The 25,829-nt window shown below is 47.2% G+C and overlaps 1 protein-coding gene across 1 annotated transcript in view; it reads left to right on the plus strand.

The window, feature by feature from the left end:
• adarb2 (adenosine deaminase RNA specific B2 (inactive)) overlaps positions 1-25,829 on the plus strand; it is a 99,666-nt gene that overhangs the window by 62,956 nt on the left and 10,881 nt on the right. The window contains exons 2-4 of the mRNA XM_047024152.1: positions 5,897-5,986; positions 6,839-7,812; positions 23,615-23,729. Coding sequence (XP_046880108.1) covers positions 5,897-5,986; positions 6,839-7,812; positions 23,615-23,729 — 1,179 coding nt within the window. The remainder of the gene's footprint in view (positions 1-5,896; positions 5,987-6,838; positions 7,813-23,614; positions 23,730-25,829) is intronic.

Consider the following 25,829-nt stretch of genomic DNA (forward strand, 5'->3'; position numbering starts at 1 on the left):
AACCAATACTGAAACTGTTTCCTCACGGATATATATACCTAAAAGCGGAACATTTGGAGGGAAAAAGAGTGAGACCTCTCTCCTCTCTCCCCCCCCCCCCTCCTCTACTGTTTTTTTGGGTGGAGTTTTTTTCACCTTTTTTTCCTTCTGTCTCTGTCTCTCTTTCCCATCTCTCAGAGGAGATCAAGCCTGCGCCAACGACCGGCAGGCTGAAACTTATGACTAGCCATGTCTTCAAATATCCCGCTGCAACCAAAGCATAGCAGGATGACAGATAGTCCCTTCGATGTATAGTGACAAACAAATTAGTGCAAAGATGCTTCTCGCAGCATACCAGATGTGTTGGGCTCCGTCGTACGGAACAGCCGATGAAAAACTGTCCGTGTCCCATCTGTGCTTCCCAGGATCGTCGGTGCAGCAATTTGTGTTGAACAAAGTAGTGTAAACACCAAGCCAGATTATACACGCCATGATGGGAGGCATCAAAATGGCCTGGGTAAATCAACGCAGGCTCTCCAGGTCACCTGGCGAGAAGGGTCCTCTGAAGCAGATAGGAAGAGGTGGATAAAGAGGTGGATAAAGAGGTGGATAAAGCAACGGAAGGATGAGGATCATGAGGGAGATGGAGGGAAAGACAAGCAGAAAAGTCAACGGAGAGATGAAGGGGAGTGAGGGTTGGAAAGAGGGATGGAACATGGTTGTATTTCAGCGGGAGTCAGGTGGCTGAGCGGGTAGAGCATCGGGCTAATAATCTGAAGGTTGCCAGTTCGAGTCCCGGCCGGTGCACATGACGCTGTGTCCTTGGGCAAGGCACTTCACCCTTCTTGCCTCAGGGAGAATGTCCTTGTACTTACTGTAAGTCGCTCTGGATAAGAGCGTCTGCTAAGTGTAAATGTATTTTCTCACTGGTGCGTGTGTTTTACGGAAAGATGATTCGAGGGTTTCTCTGTAATCAGGTTTCTTTTCTTTTCATCACTTCCTGTTCGCGTGTTGTTCTTTCTGCTTTTAGAAGCGGGCTCACCTCAAGGCTCTTCATGTAACTGCCGTCGTGAATCTCATCTGTCCCTCACCTTACACCTTTAGGCCCAGGCTCTGACACTTCCAGATTGGAAAGCACCCGGTGCCAGATCAGAATGTGCCTGGTCGTGCCTAGGAGGCCAGTCATGTCACAGCCTGGCCTGGATTTGGACCCACTGCTTAAAAACCAAAGTCACTCATTTTGTTATATTTCATCTAGCAAAATAACAAGTGAATTGAAGAAATTTCCATCAACTTCTCACATCAAACCTGTGCTAGGCTGAGAGGCAACGCCCAGACGTGTGCATTTACATTTACTTATTTAGCAGACTTTACTTATCCAGAGCGACTTACAGTAAGTACAGGGACATTCCCCCCCGAGTCAAGTAGGGTGAATGACGACGTCATTTTGCACGGACGGGAATCGAACCGGCAACCTTCTGATTTATAGCCCGATTCCCTAACCGCTCAGCCATCTGACTCTCATTGGTACAAAGAAGACAAGAGTTCCAACACTGACCTCCTTGTCCTGTGTTGCTTCATGTCCTCTCAGACTCCTCTTTCTTGTAAACACAGTGGAGTCTGTTATCAGACCAACAGCCTGGGTGCCTCCGCAGCCCTTGTCTACTCCTAAATGAGTTCTTCTAATGGATGACAGCTCACATTAATATACTCCGTCAGGGGGGGAAACTGTGCAGGAAATCTGTCATTTATCATGCGTTAATCGCCAGCACGAGAGCGCTATCAGATATTATTTAAAAGAAAAGTGTTTTGTTTTTTATTGATCCAAGACTTTTATGCGATAACTCACGCCCGCAGAGTGTCTGGAGTTGCTGTGGTTTCCTTGGCCTGTCTCAGTTCCTCACAGCCCTGCCATGCTTGTAGTTCTGAAACAGGGAAGTATCTTCTGGTACTGTTGGCTTACTGTTGCTTCTCCCCAAATAGCTTGGAACGTTGTTAGATGTGCTCAAGTTTCCAAGGGGAAAATATTTTCTTATTTTGTATGCAGAGTTTCCTTTTGTCCCAGACTTTGCCCCAAACTTTTCCCCCAAAAGTACTCCCTTTCACCCAGTCGCTGTCCAGAATGTTTCATTCTATCTTTTAAAGCTCCAAGAGTCCAGAACATGTCTGCTTAGAGTGCAGATGTAAAAATCATGCAATGCAAAATTCATTATTCTCCCCCCCCAAATGCCTTTGTAATGTTCAACTACAGAACAACACTGAAAACCTTTTATCATGTGTGGGTGGCTGTGTTGGGTATAAGACAGCTTCCTATGTGTGACTACTAATGGAGGCACCTTTTGTGCCAGTGTAGACGTCGTGTTAAGGAGGTGTGTTCCATGAGACGCCACCTTTGTGCAATACGTGTTTCTGCCAAAGTTGTGCTATGGCTCTCCAGGTACACATCCCCAGGCCCTTCAAGGATACTCTTCCAAGTCAAGTCTCTCTGGAGAGAAAGAGAGAGTGTGTGTGTGTGTGTGTTTGTGTGTTTAACTGTCCAAAATCCCAACAGAAAATAGGTGTCATAGATCGTGTCTTCTCCCGGTCCACCAAGGGCATCTGAAATGAGCATCACCATCCTGTTCTAAACATTCCGCTATTTTCTCGGACTGGTCCATGGTGATTGGGCCTAAAGCTGATTAGATTAGGCTAAATCAATCATGAGGCATCGTGGCATACGATTGGATTGGCGGACTATCCGAAAGCGGCACAGCGTAGGGTTAGAGACCTGGCCGTAGCGTGTATATAAGCCTCTGTCCTTGGCATGAGCCATGAAAACACATGTAAGCAGATGGTCTGGCTCCTCTGTCTTCAACGGCACTAATCAGCTGTTAAATATCCATCCGTCTGCTTCGCTGACGAGTGGACTGACAGAGAGGGAGAGAGGGAGAGAGGGAGAGAGGGAGAGAGGGAGAGAGAGGGAGAGAGAGGGAGAGAGAGAGACAGAGACAGAGAGACAGAGAGAGAGAGTCAGGGGGAGAGAGCGAGTGAGAGAAAGAGTCTTCCAAACCCTAACCCGCAGGTCCTAGATCACATCAAAGTTCATTTACCGTACTCTGTCTCACGATCTCTGCTCGTCAGACATGTTTACACTCTGGTCAGGTCATAACCTTCTGCATTAATAACATTCATATGATCCGAAGATGAACTGTTACCTTAAGATAAACTGAACGTGTGAACACGCAGTCAGGACGGCCCTCGCAGAGGTGGTAAACACGACGCAGAAGGCTGAGGCAACACTGACGGTGGGATGCAGGTGATTTAGGCTGGTGCAGCTGTCAGAGCAGAGCAGCACGTTAAGAGAAGCGCTGCTGCCGGAGTAGAATACAAGGGTCCCCGCTTGCCCTCTAAATCCTTACGGCTTCAATACGGCCGTTAAATACCGCAGTGAATCACTGCTGTAAAAGTTACTCGTTGGGTTTTTATGTAAGAAGTGGATTTATGTTTGTGCGTCCGTCCGTACACACGCACACGCACACACACACACACACGGGCATAAGCGGATGGGGGACGCTTAGCACATTGCTGTTTTATGCGGCAGCTCTGCGCAACTATCGGCTGAGCGATCTGACAGGAATCTGATTTGAAGTGCGGTCGGCGGTGAGACAACGCTGCCTCCTTCAACTGCCCGAGCTGCGATATTTAATCACGGGGACAAAGAGAGAGGGAAGGAGAAAGAGACAGCACGGGGAAGGAGGGGGTGAAGGTAGAAAGAAGAGGCGGACAGGGGGAGAGAGGGAGGGAGAAAGAGAGAGTGAGGTTGAAGGAAGAAGACAGTCGATAATTTCCCCGGGCGCCTCTTTCAATACTGTCTCCGTCCGCTCATCTGACCCATTGCTTATGCGGAGCCGCAGGAAGATCTGATTGGCCCCATTTCCCTCTCCTAAGCACAGATACAGGAAGAGGAAGGAGAGAGGCCCCCTTATCCCACTCACTTTGGATGGGCAACGACACCACTGTTACCGCCTCTGTCGCTATCAGAGGTTCATGGCCCACTGCCAGGTCTCCTTATCCACCCTGGCTCCCTGTCTACCTGCCTGCCTGTTTTGTCTGTCAGCCTGTCTGTCCGCTTGTCTTGTCTGTCAGCCTGTCTATCTGCTTGTCTTGCTATCCAGGCCTGTCTTCCTGCCGGCGTCCATCTGTCTGTCCAGAAATTCACTGCAACCTCGAAAAGAACAAAGTTTCATTTAAAATACTGAAACATATCTGTTTGCCCATGGTGACATACATATTGGCTGAGTGCTGTAGAGTTGCCGGGCCCATCGCAGGGTACCCCCAGTGTTGGCAGAGCTTGTAGAGAGGGTGGTGTTGGAGACCCAAGGCACAACAGGATGATGAAATATGGATGAAAGACATACAGGACTCCAGTATGCACGGTAATACTGCCTTGAGAGAATGACTATTTAGACAATCCTTAGTCTCACACTCTGGGCCTCATATACTAACAGGATTTCGCCCATTTAAGGCGTAAAATAGCGATTTCTCCCCTCTTTTAATGGCGCGTTAATTAACAAGTAAGGCGCTGATTGCCCGACGAGGATCTGGTTTGATAAATACCACGCAAAATGCGGAAATACAATGTGCGCTATTTGCGGTTGGGCAAAGGCGCAGATTAAGCTGCGGTCGCAATGTTAGTAAATGAGGCCCTCAGTGTCAACTTTGAGGCCTCTAAAGGACCTTTATTTACTTGTTAAGTTCCTATACTTAATAGCATGTGAGAAAGATAACTTGTCCTCACTTAAAGGACCTGTCATTTAAACAGTGTAGTGGTTGGGAAAAGTGGGAAAACTTCAAATACTTTTGTAAGGACAGTGTTACTGAAATATCATCTATACGTTTACAGAACGTTTTTTCATGATCTCAAGGTACCTGGAAAGATGGAGTAAGTAATAAGAATTGAAGAACAAATTCACAATCAAACCTCTCATCTGATACTGAGCCGGGACACAGGCAGCTGCAGATGCTGGTCTTTATGCTGAAATTAGGTCAGGATGCAAATTGTTTCGCTCTAATTTCACCCACAGGGACCCCCGATTCCTCGCGAGTTTGCATAGTGTGACCATGTGTGTCGTTGTGACTCATCGAGCGCTCACGCGTTACAGCCCTGTGCTGCAGGGGGCCTGTGTCGCTTTCACAACCTCACACCACCTAGGTGTGAGTGTGGGTTTACATGTGTGTGAGAGTGTGTCTATGTGTGTGTGACAGTGTGTTTGTTTAAAAGGAGGTGTTTGACAACCTGTTAATATACTGTGTTTCTACGTACAGTCATTTAACTTATGTGCCACTTCTGGTTCTATCGCTCTACTGCTTTTCCTGAGAATCTACCAAGAAGTCCTTCCTCACTTCCTCCTCTTCCTCTTTCAAGACCTCTGCAACTATTGATCATTAGACAATGTTGAGAAAGAGATGGATCTCATTACTAGGTCTGGCTGCCCTGTCAATTCTGCTCAGCCGGCCGAGGAAACAGCAGAGTGTGGGAAGGCCCTAATAGGCATCTGCACTGTAAACAACACGCACACCTGGACGACACCTCTCAACGGGGGGGAGCAGGGGGAGACACCAGGGCAAAGCAGCACCACACATGGAAGACTCCTGCTGCTGTGCCAACCCTTTATTTAGTAACTGGACAGAGACACTAATAGAGGGAGAGAGAGGGAAAGAGAGAGAGAGAGAGACCCTGCATGTGTGTGTGTGTGTTTGTTTGTTGGCTCCTAATTGAGTGCCTATCAGTGTGCGTAGGTGTTAGTTGCGTGCGCCACACAAACTGTACTACGTGTGAGGTGTTTCTCGTCGAGTGCGTTGTGTAACAGGCCGACTGTGTTCATGTCACAACTCAGTGGATCTGTCGTGTTCACGGCGGGTGTGGTCTCTCTTCCAGACAAAGTCAGCATGCTCTCAGCATTGATCGCCCCCTTCAAGTACATGAGCCAAGGGACCCGCTCCAGCACAGAGGACGAGGACAGTCTAAGTAAGCATCGGCTCCCTGTGTGTCTGTTTCCCTCCCAATGACATCAAACAGCTACGCTGAAAGAGACCCAACTCTCAATATGTTCACAGAGTACTCTTTTGGGATGGGACCAAGGCAGTACCTCCCCTCCCTCCCACCAACACACACACACACACCCTGATTTGTGATTGCAAACAGGCCTTATTTACAGAGACATACTGTCGCAGAGTTGAACAGATTGTGATCTGGTTCTGTTCTGCATCCACTCTGTGTGTGTGTGTGTGTACATTTCAGCTTTAGATTCTGGCGTCCCATTTTACAATTTTTTATGTTTTAATGTCGGTTTTTAGGTTCTGTCCTGTTTTTGTTCGTTTCACCTCAGAAATGCAGTACAACTCTTCAGTAGCAACACACTTCCACTCCATATTATTTAAAAAGAAGAAGATGGAACTAGATAATCAGACATCTGTTTTTCTTCCGTCTCTTGCCCAGATGTGTGCTACACTCAACACAATCCCGCAATACAAAAGGGATTGGTGCTTTGCATTGGATACAAGGACGAATAGTCCGCACTTAAACTGCAGTCGGAACCAATTTGTGTCTAGATTACAGGACGATTTGGCAGATAATGCCCTCGTTTTAAGAGACTTTAGATTTGGATTTAAAAAACGCTTAAATAGCCCTGATAACCATGAACTTCGCCACAATAGACACGCAAGACTGATGAAAACTTTGGTCATTACCAGTACATTGTGTATCACAAGTGGCTGAATCTGCTCCAGTAGATTTAAAACCCAGCATTGTCTGTCCTTGAAACATTGATTATAAGGACTTGTATTCATTCAAACTTTCTTTCCGTTTTGTTGTTGCTAGGCACTAGCAGTGTGGAGGTCAAAGAAAACCGTAACATCGGCAACCTGGAGGACAGGGGTATCGTCCCCGGCGACTGTCAGTCACTTTTCAGAGCAGACGTGTCGAGAGGCGGGACTTCCAGTTTGAAGAGGAAGCGTCCGTTGGAAGAGGACAACAACGTGCACCTATGTCAGCTACGCCTCGTCTACAAAACCCTGTCGTGGTCGGACACGCCGAAGAACGCCCTGGTGCAGCTCAACGAGCTGAGGCCTGGCCTCCAGTACCGTGTGGCATCCCAGACAGGCCCCGTCCACGCCCCCGTCTTCTCCATCGCCGTGGAGGTGAACGGACTGACCTTCGAGGGCACGGGCCCCACCAAGAAGAAGGCCAAGATGAGGGCGGCAGAGCTGGCTCTCAAATCCTTCATCCAGTTCCCCAACGCTCCAACGGCCCATCTGGCCATGGGCAACCTGGCCAGCCCCTCGGCCGACTTCACCTCCGACCAGGCCGACTTTCCCGACACGCTCTTCAAGGGCTTCGAGCCGTCGCCTTGCTCCGTGGACGGCTTCTCCCGCTGTAGGTCGCCTTCGGACGGCGAGCTGCTCCTCTCCAGCGCGCTGCGCCGCGGCCGGCTCCTCCAGCACACGCTGGACCTCATGGTCCAGGCCAAGCAGAGGCTGGGGGTCGCCCTCCCTCTGGCCCCCGAGGCCGAGGCCCCCGTGGCGCCCGAGGCCCCCGTGGCCCTGCTCAACGAGCTGCGGCCCAGCCTGCGCTACGTCTGTCTCTCGGAGAGGGTGGAGGGCCGGAGGCTGCGCAGCTTCGTCATGGCGGTGCGCGTAGACGGGAGGATATTCGAGGGCTCCGGTCGAAGCAAGAAGCTGGCCAAGAACCAGGCTGCCCAGCATGCACTGCAAGCCCTCTTCAACATCCGCCTCACCCCTGAAGGGAGAACAGGCCTCAAGCCCAGCAGGAATAGATGCCCTCATTTACCCCAGGTGAGTCACGCCAAGCCAGGCTGGCACGCTGGCACACACTCCACCCCGTACGGCGGCATGTAATAACCAAAAACAGCAGGCGCACAGCGGAAAGCCCCTCTGCCGTCCAACAAGTAATTAAGAGGAAGGAGATATGGGTTAGGATGAGCCGAGAGGCGGAGCGGGAGGAGGGTGGAGGGAGAGAAAGCAGGAGGGACGATAAGAGAAGATGTTAGAGCAGGCAGACTTATAACATTTGCTATGGCCCGAAATTGTAGCATATCTAGTCGAAACACACAACATGAACTGTGTGTATGTAGGAAGGCTGTGGCGGGGAGTAAACAAAATCTGCTCAGTGATCTATTCACATGGAAAAGCATGCAAATGAAGCAAATTATCGTCCTTGTGCTTCTGCCACTAGAGAGACACATTTTTACCCAAAATGATCGCCCCGCCTCTTTCTATGTGTTTGCTGAGCTATAATTGGGAGACTTTTGTAATTTTGCACAATCTCTTGTTTCCTCATGTGTGGCATCTTAGCGTCTACAAACGTTAATTCAATCTGTTGCCCAAAGGAGATAGCAAAGCAAAGAGCAAATCGACAAACAAACAGGCAAAACCAACCCGGCATTGATTTAGTCAAATATGTAAATAGCAATCAGTGGACAAACTTGTTTCTGAAGAACTAGGCAACGTTATACCAGAATTTAGCAGTTCTGCCTCCACCAATCTCCCCCTCACTTGCGACAACTGAAACATATCCAAAGCACAACATCTATGAACAGATTGTCTTGCTAATGCAATCACAATTTTCACCATTTAAACCTGCCCACATGCTCTTACCCAGTATCTAGGCAACCCAACACCTTAATCTTTTATTGTTGTTAATGTCTTACATCGAAAGTCCATTTTTATTCTCACAAACTTATCCTATATTAAACTTGTTATTGTATGAGTCACAATTTAGCACATCTATTCTAGCATCTAAGATGTGTAAATACATCTAAGACAGTGGAACAAACCCACACTCAGCCCTGGAGTGCCCTACGCACTCCATCCAGTGAGACGCATGAATTAAGCTTCGATACTGAAAATTACAGCAAAACACATTGTGATGCAAAGTAGCATCATCTGTCCCCCTGGGGTTAAAGCTACATGCAGCCCGTCATGTTGGAGGGCTTGTTGTTACGTGGAGCTATGAGACGGAGTATGTTGTATTAGCATTCCCATCCTGCCTGCGAGGTACAGACAGGCGATATGTCCTTCTCAGAGAACAACATCAACCCAACAACCTGCTCATGTTTGCCGGAGAGAAACTTCTTTTTACTTCATCCTGCCACGGTGTCTAAAAGGATTTTAAGAGGATTTGCCTCACCCATTTAGTTCCAGAAAGCAGTCGCTTGTGGAAATTCTTGAAAGTCAGCCATGCTGTCTGCGGCAAAAGGGGAAGAGTCATTTAGAAGTGCTGAAGGACGCTCACACAACACACACACACTCATAATATAGAATGTCCCCGTAGGTCCAGGTCTTGCGGTACTGCGTAACAACCTGCTCTCTTGGTAGATGTAAGTGGGAAACACAATGTGTGCACGTGCAACGGGTGTGTGTGTGTGTGTGTGTGTGTGTGTGTGCACAGGAGAGAGGAGGAATGGAAGAATGAAGGCTCAGTAGCCCAGCGATCTAAGGCCTGGTCAGGCCTCTCAGGCCCCTAGCTGTGGTGCCGGGGCCAGCCTTTGTGTCAGCCAGGCCGGTCCTCTCCCACTGGGACATCCTCAGGCTCCAGCCCCTGTATTCAACAGCCACAAAGTCCACTATCTAGCACATGTGTACAGCATGCTGTTTGAAGCCATGCCAGGATGCTTTTTATGGTCATGTGATCAACATAATAAACTGAAGATGCTAGCTACATGCTTTTGAAAAGGAGTTTGCGTTGGAGGTAGAATTCTCTTTCTACGGTGAAAGAGAAGATGATTGATACTGGAACAGAGTGAGTGAATCTTAGTGAAAGAGAGAGGAAGAGAAACGGAAAAATGAGGGGAGGAGAGGGGGAAAAGCACAGGTCACCTCGGCAAAAATAATATATCTTCAGCTAATAGACTGAGGCAATGCTGGGCGAGGACTTCATATTGTCTTGGAAGAGTCCACCCACCTCCGGTACCTGCACAGCCCCAGGCTAACCTCCACAATAACGTGTAGGCTACAGTTGCTCCTCAGTCCAGCTCCTAAATGAAAAATTGAAACTCATCCAATCTGAGGTATGCTGCTCACACCTTGACACATGCACACACAGAACTCACTCTCCGTCCCACAGAAAGACAGATGGACAAACGGACTGTGTAACTTTGTCTGAATTAGGAAACGGACTCTCCAATGTTGAGTGGTTTAAGGTATACTGAGATTGCTGTAAGCAGAACATCCGTTTTTATACAGCAGGCACTGAAAATGTATTTTGACAGGTTAAATGGAGGAATAATTATACACTTTCAGCTTACAGAAAGCAGACAGGAAGCGTACAGTGCAGCTGGTACAGCTATCAAGGACCTGGGCAGTGATTTGAAACTGCAGGTTGGAGTGAAGGTACTGTAATTTGGCATCGGTGCCCAGGCCACATTACTGAGTGAAATGATTACCCCCACGTTGCCTGCCTGATTGGCCACTTAATCTCCGCTCCCTCTCTCTTTCCATTCTCTCTTTCTTTCTCAACGCATGGCGGGATAAAGATCTGCCGCGTTGCCAAGCCAACCCTGAGACTGGCAGGACAGGGAGAGCTCAACCCAGTCAGAGGGCATGGCCCAGTGTTTGTGGTCGTGTCCGTGTTGACTTCTGACCTTGGATCTGAATGACTGTGTGTGTGTGTGTGTGTTGAGCAGACAGGACAGGATGACAGTGAGGGTTATCTGAGGCTTGGAGGAAGAAAGGTGTGGAGAGACAGCATGTCCAAAGATACAATAAACTGATATTTGGTATTTTAAGGAATCTAAATTGGCACTATGCTGTTTAGTTTTGTATTCCTCTGTTCTTAGTTTACACTATAGCTCCATTAAGGCCCTCTGAATGCACAGCGATGTAAATCCACCGAGATTTTCAAAGCCGGAGAATTGAATATGATTTCAGACACGTGAAGGTGACCCCTGTTCGCCGGTCAATGTTTCACTGATTGTTTCTTTTCATTTTTCATATTCTTCACCACTTCTAATCTACCTCATTACAAACAGCCATGAAGCAAGAGTCATTCATTAATATTGTCACAACAAATTAGCAATGGCAACTTGCAGGGGGAGGCACCCTTTTAAAGACAGACAGACGTTACCAAAAGGAGAGGAGGGTATGAAAACGTTTTATTCAAGGAACTGATTAACACATGAGAGAGCTGCCAAACGTGTACTGTCTCTGTATTCTCCATTTACACCAAGGTGGTCTAAATTCAACAGCGGTTCATTTTGAAAGCTGTAAAACCTGATGAAGTGCTTTTTTCACATTGTACCCACCGTGCTACCAGACTAGGTTGATATTCAGAGGGAGTTTTTTGGGGGGGAGAAAATGACTTCTAAAATCATGGAACAATAATGTTTTCTCATTTAAAGGGACCACTTTGTGCACGGAAAGGTTAGAACCATCATGAGCTGTCTAATACTTATGCAAAATATGACCTATAAGTCTGTTAAATCTATTCCTCCGCGTCAGCATACGCATTTGTACAGTCCTGTCAGGGAAGCCCTAAGGACTGTGGAATGAGAGGAGGTCGAGTCGACTCACCTGTTAGGCAGCAATCATCCATTACACAGAACCATGATGGTCTTGACCTACAGCCTCAGTCAGACACACAGTATTACTGTATGAATCTCCTGTTGTATTTATTGCTACTGACATCTGTTCAGTCTCTCTCTCTCTTTCTCTCCCTCTCTCTCTTTCCCTCCCCCTCTCTCTCACTCTCCCCCTCCCCCTATCCCTCCACACACCTTGTCAATCTTTTTCTCTCTCAATACCAGTTTTTGGTTGGTCCTGGGAACATGCGTGACCATAATCATTCCTGAAGAAGCCCTCACACTTCATTAAAAGCATAATCAAGTTCATTACAATTTCATAGACGCTCAGGTACCAAATGGCTTTCGATAACTCACGGCTATTGGTCCCGTGTGTTGCCGTGAGGAGGTTTATCTCTGGCGCTCAGGCAGGGAGAGGGGAAGAGGAGGACTGTCCGTTTGGCCTTTAAATGACCTTCCACTCAACCAGACTGTCTTTGTCCCCCTCTCTCAGTCATAGTCACTCGTGTGACTGGGCCACTGGGTCCTCCGGGGCCCACAAGCCTCTTGGGACAGGAGCATGTTACACAGCCCTCATTTAGGGTGCTTAGCATGTTCATTTCAGAGCAGATTACTTACATTTCATAGCCAATAGAAATATGTTACCTTGTGTAAAATCAAATGGTAAAAATCCACATGTAAATAGCACTTTATAGTATAATCAGACGATAAAAATATTCTGTCATTTCTATGTAATGCAGAAATATGTTGTTTCTCGCTCAAAAACTTACAATTTCATCTATGAGCTGTTGGTGTCCCTTTCTCTGGAACTGAATGAGGGGAGAGGGGATTGACAGGGCAGGGGAGAGGAAGGAGAGAGGAGAAGAGAGGGAGAGCTGACAGGGAGAGATGAGGGGCAGGCAGAGGGGGGAGGGGGGAGGGGGAAGGGGGAAGGGGGGGAGGGGGTGGTAGATGGCAAGCAGGGAGGATGGAGGGAGCTGAGGGAGAGGTGGGGTGGGTATAGAGGCAAAACCTCAGCGGAACAAAGGACCTTCAGGATTAATTAGCCGTCAGATTGGTTGCAGGGCACCGAGGCGGGCTGTGAAGGGAGGCGTTAGTATTCAGGGAAGACCAGGCCCCAGACACATGCCTCATATTTCAGACCGCGTGCCCCCCGTGTATCCCCGGACTAACTAACAGCCGCAGTGCGCCGCGTCACATCACGCCGGCCTGTCCCGCGAGGGGACCCAACTCTCACCGTTATGGATGTGCTGCCCTGCACTCGCACGCGCTAGCATATTAGCTTAGTCCACTGAGCAAAACAGAGGCAGACAGGGGTCGTGTTTGTAATGCATATTTTTACACAATATTTGTGCCACTGCAGTGTTTATATGTCAGGGCTGCTCAGTTTTTTTCAAGCAAATATAAACAGTTAATAAACAGTCCCCTTTCATTGTGTGATAGTTCAGCACAGTCCTTGTAACTTCCTTTACCAGTGTCTCTCTCATGTCTACACAATCAACCATCTGACCTGGACCACCGATACCTTAATGCAAGTTTTACCTGCGTTGTCATTGCAGGGTTATAAACTCGGCAACCTTTTGATCGCATCGCTTCCTGCGAGGTGGGAGGTGTTAAACCATGCATACAGATGAAAGCGTTTAAGCCAGTTTGGTAACGATGACTCATAATATGGGAGCCTGACCCCGACTACTGTCAGACCACTTAAGGGATCAGATCTGAGCCAGTGCTCCCTAAGACGATGTCTGGGATCAGTGCAGTGATAGGAGGTAATAACACATTCATTTCCTCACTCTGAACTTCGGCACACAGTCGTGTGGGCGGACCTGCCAAGGCTCCGCTCTCATTGGTTATACCCAGCCGTTTTCTTAAGACTATATTTCCATTATTTTTTAGAGACAAACAGATTTTTTTTTTCATTTCTATTTTCTTTTTACGGTTCTTTCCTTTTCACATAACTTTCTCCAAGGTGTCTGCGAAGGAACTTTACTTTCTAGACTTTGCTTGTGAAGTGTCTTCACACACACACACACACACACACACACATGCCTACGTCACTGCCTTGCTCACCTCTCTCTCTCCATCTGCACACACCTGGATTCCATTCGGCAGGTACATCGGAAACCCATTTCTCTCCCTCCTCCTCCCCCTCCTCCTCCTCCCCCTCCTCCCCCTCCTCCCCCTCCTCCCCCCCCTCCTCCCTCCTCCTCCTCCTCCTCCTCCTCCTCCTCCTCCTCCCCCTCCTCCCCCTCCTCCTCCTCCCCCTCCTCCTCCTCCTCCTCCTCCTCCTCCCCCCCCCTCCTCCCCCTCCTCCTCCTCCTCCTCCCCCTCCCCACAGGTGACCCTCAGGGCCGTTCGCATCCAGTCAGGAGAGCCAGCCGTCTGAGACGATGGAGGGTCTGGCTCTCTAATGGTGAAACCCAGTGGTGTATGGAGGCTGGTACATTAGGATGAATGAGTAATGACCCAGTGCTCTCTGTTAAGGAGGGGGAGACTCCAGCAGGGTTTCAGTGAGTCTCAGCGCCCTCTGCTGGAAAAAAACCTCCACCAGCTGGACGGCATCGCTTGGATTTGAAAGACGAGGCAACGGGGAGGTTGTTTCGAGGGTGTTTGTGTTTTTCTCGCTGTTAATTTGTGGATGTTGAGGCGTGTGTTTTTACGGGCTGTTTTATCTCGGTTTAAATGCCGCGTTAAATGTCACTGATGTGATGTCGGCTGGGTAGGAGGTTTCGAATTAGTCGAATGGTTAGAGTTTCACACGTTTGCAACAAACACGCTGTTCCGCACACACCAAAAAACACACAAGCGCACAAAGTCGTTTTTAACCTTACCGCAAACGTTTACCGGAACTGCTTGTCAAACCTATCGTGTCTGTCGGCTCTCCTAAACTGGTTTACAAATGATAGGTCCCAAATCACGTCAGTTGATGCTCTGGGGCCATCTTGGCTGTTCAGGATCTAAAACTAATCGATAAGTCAGGACGACAAGGAGGGGGAGACGCTTCAGCTTCACTTGTCCCTGGAGGAGGAGCCCATTACAGACTGACTGATCTCTCTCTCTCTGTCCCTTTTTTCTCTCACTCTCCCTTTCTTTCTTGCTCTCGTGTTTTATTCTGTCTCTCGTGTGTGTGTGTTTGTGGGTGTGTGGACGCGAAGGGCCGAGAGATGGGTAGAGGGTCTCACCGTTTAGAGGTTTTTCAGTACAATTGTTTGTTACAGTGCAATGCTGACTTGGCAGTCTTCAAATGGTGGATTAGTGTTCTATGAGACGAGAGCAGGCGGCCTCCATCTTGTTAATATCCAACTGTGACGAGGCTCGTTGTGCTCAGGTATTTGCATTCACATGTTCTGTGTGGTGAGAGGATCACATTATCATACAGCAGGGGAACGTACACTTGGCAGAAAGGATCACACTGAAGAGTTTCTTCTGGTTAAGCCCTGTCTGGAGGGAAGCACACTTCATCAGTTCAACAAAAACATTTTTTTACATGAAAGTTGAAACACAAGTATAGTACAGCACACACACACATTAATTCAACGTTTGTTTCTTCAAACCTAGATATACATCTTTAGTTAAATTTGCAGTGCCTCGAGTCTAATTAAAAGTTCAAATACAAGGGCTAATATGAAGTTGAAAGTTTAACATGAAACCATGTTAAATGCGTTCAGTATGTCTGCCTTGTCTATGGTGCATTGTGCGTCATTTGCTAGTTATTTACCCAAAGCTTGTATTTTTTTTTGTTTTTTTAAGAACGTCAGAAGAAGATCTTTTTGGCCTGTGTCCCACACACAGCCCGACTTCAGGCTTTGGTTAAGAAAGACACCATCAATGTAACCCCAAAATGGAAGTCATTAACTCAAATAACACACACAGTCACGGTATCAGTAAACACGCACAGTCACCACTGTCTTCAAACATTAAACCTTAGCTGACATTACTACACTGACCTGAACGTAAACACAACATTAATAAATCACAATTAGAACATGAATTTGAGGCACCCACAATCCCTTGGTCAACAGCTCCCTTGAGTCGCTCCAATATGAAACAAATGTCAGATGTGGTGTTGTGGGGGTGCCCCCATATCATCGCTTCATGATAGAGGGCTACCCATGGCCCTCAGTTCCACCTTCATTTCACTTTTAGATGCAATAGGAGCTCTGTCCATATCCAGCCACGACACAGCACGGTAGCTGACACCAATTAACCACTACTCCACCATCTGAACTAAAACTGTATTTTTGTCCCTGCTTGGCAGACTGGCACAATGCTTTCCTTTTCTAACGCCGGTGATGCCACCAAGCAATCTGTAAAAACAACATAAAAACCAAAAATCTGAGCACGTCTGTTTTCTGTCCCTCGGTTGCGGGGAGCAGGAGCGAGTGTGCGGTTGGCAGCAAGCGAGGTGGAGCGTGGTTCAAAGACTGGCACAGGGGGGGTTTGAAGTTGTTGTGATTGCGGAGGTCAAGCCCAAAACGGCAAAGCTTGATATCTTCAAGAACAGCAGATACGGCTAGCGACTGGGTATCTAGGCAACGGTCAACAGAAGAGTCTTTGCGAAGGATGCCACCGCAGAACTTCACAGAAGCCGTCTGAATGGTTCCTTCTGTTAAGGAACATGAAAAGGGATTCTAGATCCAATCCCCCGAGATGTCTGTAGGCTGTGGTCGCTACATCTCCCGCTACTGCAAGAGGAAATCAAAACAACATTTGTATACAATTATACAGGTTTTTCTGTCTGTTACTGATTTGATTTATCAAACGAAGATGAAAAAAAACAGCTGTTACCGGAAAACATTTTTGCAATATTTTGGACCACTTGTTTTTCAAGGAAGCAGTTGTCAAGCACAATAATTTTAACAAAATGTTCAATATTTACATTGACAGGAAACATGTAATGTATTTTATGCGAATATTTGCCAGCCACCACACCTGCTACACAATTTCAACCAAATTGGTTTTTGTTTCCGATGCTCATCCATACCTCTAAAGAACTCATAGATACAGTCGTATGATGATTAAGTCACACATATTGAGTCATCACATGACCGTATCATTTTCACTCTGTTTTCTGCCTCCTTGCTCCCTGCCTCCCTGCTCCCTGCCTCCCTGCCTCTCGCTCCCTGCCTCTCGCTCCCTGCCTCTCGCTCCCTGCCTCTCGCTCCCTGCCTCTCGCTCCCTGCCTCCCTGCTCCCTGCCTCCCTGCCTCTCGCTCCCTGCCTCTCGCTCCCTGCCTCCTTCCCTGTGGTCCTCCTCAGATCACGAGCAGATTAATGAGCGATGTGTGAACAGCCCTCCCGGCCATTGGAGTGGCATCCTCCCCTCTTAGTCAATGAGATCCTCTCTCGTTAAAACCCCATCATCACCCCTTCTTGTTTCCTCTCCCTTCACGATGTTGCTCTGTGGATCTCTCTCTCTCTCCCCCACTCTTTAGCTCTCTCCCATTCAGAGCAAGCCCAAATTCACAACCGCACACACACATATACTCTCTCTCTCTCTCTCTCTCTCTCTCTTTCTCTCTTTGTCTCTCTCTCTGTCTCTCGCCCTCTCTCTCTCCTTCCCTCTCTCTCTTCCTCCGTCCCTTGCTCTCCATCTCTCGGGGTAGGTCATGTTATCCTTTAGAGGGAGCCCCTATGCCGGCCCTTTGATGCATAATGTATAAAGCCACTGATGTGTGTTTTACACTGTCTCTGACATTATCAAGTCATCCGACACATATCTCTTTCTTCATCTCCAGAGGGAGGTCTAATCAAGGGGGACTGAGATCGGAAGGACTTTAACACTCCAGCCATTTCTCTCTCTCTCTCTCTCTCTCTCTCTCTCTCTCTCTCTCTCTCTCTCTCTCTCTCTCTCTGTTTCTGTATTAGTTCTTCTTATCTCTTTCTCACTGTTCTCTCCGTCCCTTTCTCTCTCTTTTCTTCATCCTCTCACCCTGTCCATCTCTGTCTCTCCTTTTACATGACTGGTTACGTGGTTTGTGATCACACTGAGATCCTGCTCACAGGCAGAAGGTCAGAGTCAAATTGACGGATATTCAAAGGTCTGTTTCAATGTTCATGGGTGCAGGGTTTGTCTGGTTGCCAGGTTTCTCAGGTTGCCAGGTTTGTCCAGGTCTGTTTTCAGCTTTGTTGTCTCAACTGTCTTGTCTGTTTGTTCAGATGGACAGAGCGGATATAGGGTTTAGGGTTAGACCAGATCCACCATCAACCGTTTAACATCTGCTTCTCATGGCCAGGATTCAAGCACTGAATTATGCAGCTTTCTGTGTTACAACTGTTATGATTGTCAATAACTTATATAACAGTAGTGTTCAATATGTCCTACTGTCAAATTCAGCCATCCAAATGAAAACATCAGCAATCTCAATCATACTTTATATTGTTAATTCCCACTACTGTAGCAGGACTGTAGAGGCTGTGATCCTGTTCCGGGCTGTAAAACACACTGTGTCATTTCCACAACTGTGATGCTGATGTCACCGGTCATACCTGTGATGCAACATCAACCGAACCGAACTGTCAGGGAACTGAGCTCTCAGCACATCTGCCCCTGGCATACTGACACCACTCAAGGTTAATGACGCAGTTCGTCTCTCCTCCAGCTCTCTAGGAAGCACTGAGGCACACGCCACGACACCAGGCCAGAGTGACAGTCACCTGCCACATCCTCTCTCCACCTGCCCTGCCTGTTGGCTTCCTGTTCTTCGGCTGCCCCGAGACGATGCTGTTGTTGCGTTCTGTCCTGTTGCCAGGGCCCAGTAGTAAGCATCGGCCTGCGTTATGGATGGGCCAAATGAATTGACGTGATTTGGCAGGCTGCAGGGGCTGTTTGTGGCTGTGATATTGGAGACTTGGAACACCATCAGAATATGTCTCTACCCCAAATAACTAGGTCACCTGGAGCGTTCTCCAGGGGGCATTCATGATAAAGAGCCCAAACAGCCTCCACATACCCTGGCTGAGGCTAGATCTTCTTTGGTCAGCCCCTCAGATGCTCCGTGTGGAAGGCCATGGAAGCATGGCTGTGTTCTCTTCTTCTCTACCTCCACAAGACCCCACAAAATACCCCCTCTCTCCGCTTTCTCCTCTTTTTCTTTCTTCTTCATACCCTTTCATCCCGTTTTCCCCCCTCCTTCGCTCTGAACATGAAGACAGTGGCTGGGTAGGGGAAGCAGGCCTTTGTTGCCGCGGCGATGGTGGCGCGGCCCCGACCGATCTGATTGGCAACTCCCTGCTGATGCATCTAAAAGCATGGCTTGGCGGAAATCTGTTCTGCAGACTGCCGGGGCCATCTGGACGCAGCGCACAGAAAGGTTGGACATGGTTGGAGGCAAGCGCCGCACCAAGGGAGAGGGAGAAAAGGAACAGGCGACAGCAGATCTGTGTACAGTTTGTCTTCCAGGGCCGTTTGTCACGCGACAAAGTCGTTGTTGTTTTTCATGTTCAGGCAAAACAAAGGGAACAGCTCGACAAAAAAGGTGAAATATCTACATGTTTGTTCCAGTGATGAAGAGGGGACGAGAGTGAGAGAGAGACAGAGATAAAGAGAGAGAGAGGAACAGCACAGGTTACAGAGAACAAACAAGTGAAGAATATGTCTCGCTGCGGGTGTCTGGCACTTTGAGAATTTAGAAAAGCCCCCAAGGCAAGGTTCCTACCCACTGAATGGATATCGACTTTCAAAAGCCTCGCTCGCGCTCTGCCAGGCGCCGTGGATGATACACAGACCCGGAGACACGCTATTAAAACCTGGAGAATGAATTGTTAAATACCTCTATAAAGAAATATAAGACATGGCCCATTTTTATGCTTCCATGGCTGCCCTGCTAGGCCCTGATAAGGTGGCGGGGGTTTGGAGACAGAGAGAGTTAGAGAGGGAGGGAGAGAGAGGGGAAGACATTTGAGGCACGTGAATGTGTTCTCTTGAACCGGAGATTGTAGGTGACAGTGTCGTCACATGGGGAGGAGCAGCCAGTCTGTGCCACAGGGCCACTACACACAATGGCAAGAGTTACTTGCTTCTGTACGACTGTGGCTTCCAACACAGCCTCTTCTTCTGTTTCCACGGAGCATTACATTTACATTTTACATTTAGTCATTTAGCAGACGCTCTTATCCAGAGCGCCTTACAGTAAGTACAGGGACATTCTCCCCGAGGCAAGTAGGGTGAAGTGCCTTGCCCAAGGACACAACGTCATGTGCACCGACCGGGAATCGAACTGGCAACCTTCAGATTACTAGCCCAACTCCCTCACCGCTCAGCCACCTGACTCCCAAATAGTGTCTCTAATATAGACCATGTGGGAAGACAATCCCCACCTATTCTCTCCCTAAAGGGTATCAGTTTAGTAGATTTTAGTGGGTAAATGTGGTCATTTTCAACTGTTTTTTGGGAGGTTTATTTGTTCTCAGTTTAAAGGTACAGCATGTCCTTATTATCGTCGAATAATGGGAAGTTAACATTATTGTTAGTCCTCTTTATTTCCACATTTACCCCTTACAAGTCAATGTAGTTTACCAGTCTCCCTTCTAACCAACATAAAAACACACACACAAACAAACAAATACACACACTTCCCCCATCAACCTCTCCTCCCTAGAGGAGCAAAGACTTCTGGGTCAGGGATCGGTAGAGAAAATGTCCCTGTTGACATTTGTGTTCCTGGCACAATATTGACTTGAGAGGAAGGCAGGGGAACCAGGGGACCGGCAGTGACATTCCCCGTTACCTTGGAGATAGACGCAGAGCTGTTAGCCGGTAGGTTGGAGGGGTGTGTACTGAGGAAGGTCATTTTTCAGCTGTTTTCATTTTTTTATTTGTTTTGTATGTGTCTAAATAAATGTATTTCTGTAAAAATATCAATATCACTTTTTTTTCTCAAATCAAGCTTGGTATTGATCGTTGTAATGAATCCCTCAACATTAATTACAATTCCTAATCATTTTAATAAATTCCCCCAAATTCCTAATCATTTCATATAAAATTCCCAGAGACCAGGTTTGATTGGACATCAAGACACTTATCTTTGAGTCTCTCTGTCTCTCCGCTTCGGTGTCTAATCCCCGATCTTGACAGCTGTCTGTCCGTCTCTCTGACAGAACTGCTCTGTTCATGCACAGTGTAAGGCTTCTGTCTGATTGCACTAAAACATTGTGTTCCTTCTCTGATGGTTAAAAGTGACTCACAAGTTCTGCTGATTCAGCCCCAGTAACGTTTGCACGCTCTTAGAAGACACACGTCTTGATTTGCAAACGTCCTTGTTAATCCGTGGAATATTATTTTTTCCACTCTGAGAATGATGTGTATTCTGTGTTTTCGTAATGTTTCTCAAATCTTACAAACGGACGAAGATAGTTTGGGCTCTGTCAGACAGCAAACACAACCAGTCACACACACACTCACTCACACACACACTCACACACTCACACACACTTACACACACACACACACACACTCACACACACACACACACACAGACTCACACACACACACAACAATTTATCATCCCGGTCTGTTTAGGTACTCACATGCTCATCTGAAATCGCTGCCTTTGTCAGTGCGTCACACCATACTGACTGTTCTGGTTGTTGCCTCACCTCGCCATACTGTTCTGGCTGGTTTCCTCCACCACCGCAACCCCATTTTGGGTTCAGTCTTTCCTCTGCGTCTCAGGGAAGGATGGATATTGAGTAGCTCTCTCCCATTGATCTTGAGCCCTAGTGTCATGATTGGCTTCCCTGGCTGGGAAACAGCTGTCGTGAAGTAGAACCACACCACCAAAGATGAAGTGTCTGAACTCACTTGACAAATATGCTAAACAACCACCTGGATCAATCTGACTTAGAAAAAAACTGTTTTGATTTGGCAAACCAGGCCCTAGCCATTTGCACTTTTTACAACAACGGAATGTCAGACTGGATGAGGGGACTAAATAATTCCTGCCACATTATACTTAGAATGAGGTTGGAAAGAGGTTTAAAAAATACAGGGAGTTGAAGGAAGAATGAACACAAGCAGAAATAGACAGACTGCAGGTTTGAGGGGCAGAAAGATGTGGAGGCAGAAAGAGAAATGAGAATGGCGATGTGCAGTGCGAGTCACGCCACATCCCACCCTGCCAGGGTGTGAGATGGAGCTGGGTGGATCGAGTCATCTCTCCAGCCCGGTCGTCTGAGGGAGGAATTGATAGACTCTGACTCGTGGTTTGGCTGAGAGTCACGACCCATGTCTGTCCTGCATTATTCTCCTGTTCTGCTGAGGGCTGGCAGAGAGGAATGAAGTGAGAGGAAAAGAGGAGAGAAGGGAGGAGAGTTGAGGAGGAGAAGATAGAAAAGGAGAGTGATGCATAGGGATGGGAGGACAGGACTGGGGAAAGAGGAGGGAAGTTGTTGAGAGGAGTGAATGGAAAGGGAGAGCTGTGTGGAGGAGCAGAGAGACAGAAAACTGGAGAAACGAAGGTACAGATGACAAGAGCAGAGGAGGCAAGCTGGGCTTCCTGCCAGCAACGATTACACCCTGACTCTGAGGGCCGGCCTCTCTTCCTCACCCCTCCACCCTGTAATGTCATCAATAAAAATCGTTGGAGAAAGGGAACCAAGGACATGGCTCCGGGTTACGTTGTAACCTAGAGAAAACACAGCAAGCTGACACGGTCAAACATGATGAATTTCTTAGATGTCACGTTCAGAACGAAGGCTTCAGTATTCTTAACGCTGTGTGGCTAACGCTTCACCAGTAAGAGTCATGACGCTCAGAAAGTAAAGAGGCGCTGTCAAGATCTTAGATAGAATACAACTGACACTGAGTTCACTAACAAAGTTGGGCTCTGTGCTGAAGGCAGCTGACAATGCAGGGATTATGCAGTGTGCTTGTAAGTGCTTAAGCAACTCTAAAATGCTAGATGCTTCTTTCTCAAAGAGGAGACAAGGGCGGGTCAACTGGGTGAGTCACAGTTCAATCAACGCAAGTGAACTCAGAATAACTAAGAATAACTAGTCCCTTCCTGTCTTTCACTCTTCCCCCCACTCTCATTCACCCCCCCATGTCTCTATTTCCTGCGCTCACCATCTCTCTGTCTCTCTTTCTTTCTCTCTCTTTCTCTCTGTCCCTCTCTCTCTCTCTCATTTTTCGTTTCAATGGGCTTTATTAGCATTATAGAACAAATGTTCATATTACCAAAGCAACAGTGGAATTACAGAAATAGTATTTATATTATTACTATTATTATCTCTCTCCCTTTCCTCGTTTCTTCCCCTCTCTCTCTCTCTCTCTCGCTCGCTCTCTCGCTCTCGCTCTCGCTCTCCCTCTCCTCGTTTCCCCCCCCCCCCCCCTCTCTCTCTCTCTCTCTCTCTCTCTCTCTCTCTCTGCTCTGTGGTGACGGCAGCCCCTTCTCTCTGTAGCCCAACAGAGCTGCTGGCAGGAGGTCTGCTGTGAAACCTGGATGATAATTACTACACACACTAACAGGCACTGGGGGTCAGGATGAGTTGAAACCAATGTGCACAGGTTGGCATCGTCTGCTCAACACCCTGGGCTGTTACGTAAAGGGAGGTGGATGGCTTATACAGTACCCAGTGTTCGATGAAGCTCTGTGTTTGCCTATGGGTCCGCAAGTGTGGGTTACTGATACTAAACGCACCATGTACAGATGGTTGTTCTGAATAAGCGTAACATATCTTCTGAACCATAAGCTTACCATTGTGCTTTGGAAAAACATATAGAATGTTTCTTTATGATGCTTTATTATTATTATTATTTTCTGTTGCTGAACTGATGCTAGTTTGGCAGTATGCTGATCCAACTAAATCCTCTTTTCACTTCACTACCTTATCCTCTTTGTCTATCACAGAAACCAATGGGGTTAACAAAATGAACCCAAAACCTTTTATTCTGAGGGCACCTTAAACACCAATCTGTGTCAACAGTGTCTTACAGAGGGTTGACCCATGATTTGGTCATTGAAATAATAACATTATATATAATAATATCCTGCAGTAAAAATCCAACTTGTGCTTCTCCATGTTTGCCAAGACTCATAAAGATATGATTGTGTCTTTCAGGACTTTGCCGATTCAATATTCCACTTGGTGCGGGAGAAATACCTGGAGCTGGCCCATAGCTGCAGCCCTGTGCAGGCACGTCACAAAGCCCTGGCAGGCATCGTAATGACCAGAGGTATGGCACATTTCATTGACTTTTATATATCACTGTGAATTATTGAAGTGGTGCAATATGCTGTATATGTAATCAGTAGAGAGATAGAGGAAGAGAGAGAGAGAGAGAGAGAGAGAGAGAGAGGTGGCAGAGAGACTAGTGCTGGTATCTTTGTGTGCACCTGTAGACCTCTCCTATATACTCCCACATTGAATTATTTACAAGCCTTCCCTGAAGGAGAAGGAGGCAGACATGAGACCTACAGCATGTCAGTCATCCAAGCCAACACAGGGATCCACCTGCTTAGCTCGCTTTGACAGTTGCTCTGCTGGTTCTCCGTGTCAAAAAAGTTTCAATTGGGAACCCAACGACAACTACTTTGAGCTCAATAGATTTTTGCTGTTTGTAGAGTTATAAATTGGTTAAAATATATAATTAATGTCAAACTATGAATCATGATCCTGTTTTACATACTGTTTAGACTGCATATATTTATTTATGTTTTTTCCTTTATTTAAATCCTACTCAAATGTTAAGTATTCAAGCTCTCCGTCCTCATCTTGTGTTTGCATCCTGCTGCACAAGTACACGCGCAGACACACACTGACACACACACTCACACACACTTACACACACACACTCACACACGCACACGCACACAGACACGGCCATCTTTATCTCCCTTCCCGGCCACAGACTGAGGGAAGGAGGTGTCAGTGTGGATTGGAATCTCAGTGGTCTTTGGAGAGCTGCAGCTCATCAATTTAGACTTCACTGAGACCCTGCCCGCCTTGACCTAATCCAATTCCTCTTCTTCTCCCACCCTGTCTCCAAATAATTGCTTCTGTTTGTTTATTAATAGGAGTGTTATCTTCAAAGATCCAGACCCGGGCTGTCTGAGTGTGTGGCGGCTGCCAGCAGTGGTGACAGCGTAGCTAGGGAGACAGGAGACTTGACAGAAACACTAGGGGCTCTGTATCCCTCTCTGAACATCCACGGGTCGACTCAGTCTGACTCCGCCTCTGGAATGTTAATGGATGTCCGGCTTTGAACCAAAGACATGCTGGGTCCCCTCTTCAGTACTGCCCCCCAGGGGGCTTGCTGCAGGCCTGCAGCTGGCTGGACCCCCTCCAGGGTTTAGGAGCAGCGGGAACAGGTCCACATGTGTGTTGGAAGAAGGTGTAGAAAATAAGATTTTGAATCCCAGGATGTAGCGAGGTCGGAAAAAAACATTTCCAGTAACTCCGACCAATTTGAAGAGAAAGCAGTTTTCAAGTAACTTGTGGTGGGAGGCTTTGCTACAGCATTTTGAAAGCCTGAATATCTACATTCAAATACATGCATTTCTTTCTTGTTATCTGTAGCCTAGTCTAGTTTTAAATAAATAGCATGCAAAAACCCTGGCTCTTCTTGATATAACCAATTTGAGTTGTTGGGTTATATATTTTCCCTCAAATGAGTTCAACATCTTGAAATGACAGAACAACATATGAAGGATCATTTCCTAAGACTCATTTAGCCTTAAAAGCATGTAAATGAGATCACTGATGTTGACCTTGAGAGTTTGTCTGACTCCCGATTTGACGCTAATTTTACAGTGCTTGGATATAATGGCGTACTTATTACAAAACACATTTCTGTCTTTTGTACACCGATAAAAAACGAGAGCTGGGGGAGTTTTTTTAAATATTTTTTTATATCTGTGAATAAAGCCTGCCTTTTGAAAAAGCCAGATAAAATAATGGTTTAGTTTATGGAGTTTACATATCATTTAATCCATTATTCAGAAAAAAATCTTGGGCTCCCTCCCTTACAAGAATATTTTACGATGATTGCCTCATGAACGAATTGACCAACCGCCTTTTCTCCTGTCAAGTCAAATCTCATTTAGAAAATGCTATCTTGATGGTGGCTATTAACATTTCTTCAGGCCATCGTGAATGTAGAAATTTACCAGGAAGTACATTTCACATAGCTTCTCTATGTAAACTTCTTAAATGACTGGTGTTTAGGAGGGCAGTGTAGTGTATGGCAGGGTAATGTAGCATGGTGGAGAAAGGGCCTGTCTCTCTGCATCTAGTCCCAGGAAGGGGCCTTCAGGGCTGGGCTGGGATGGGGGTA

The sequence above is a fragment of the Hypomesus transpacificus genome, chromosome 8, assembly GCF_021917145.1.
Source record: "Hypomesus transpacificus isolate Combined female chromosome 8, fHypTra1, whole genome shotgun sequence".
In the NCBI taxonomy this organism is placed as follows: domain Eukaryota; kingdom Metazoa; phylum Chordata; class Actinopteri; order Osmeriformes; family Osmeridae; genus Hypomesus; species Hypomesus transpacificus.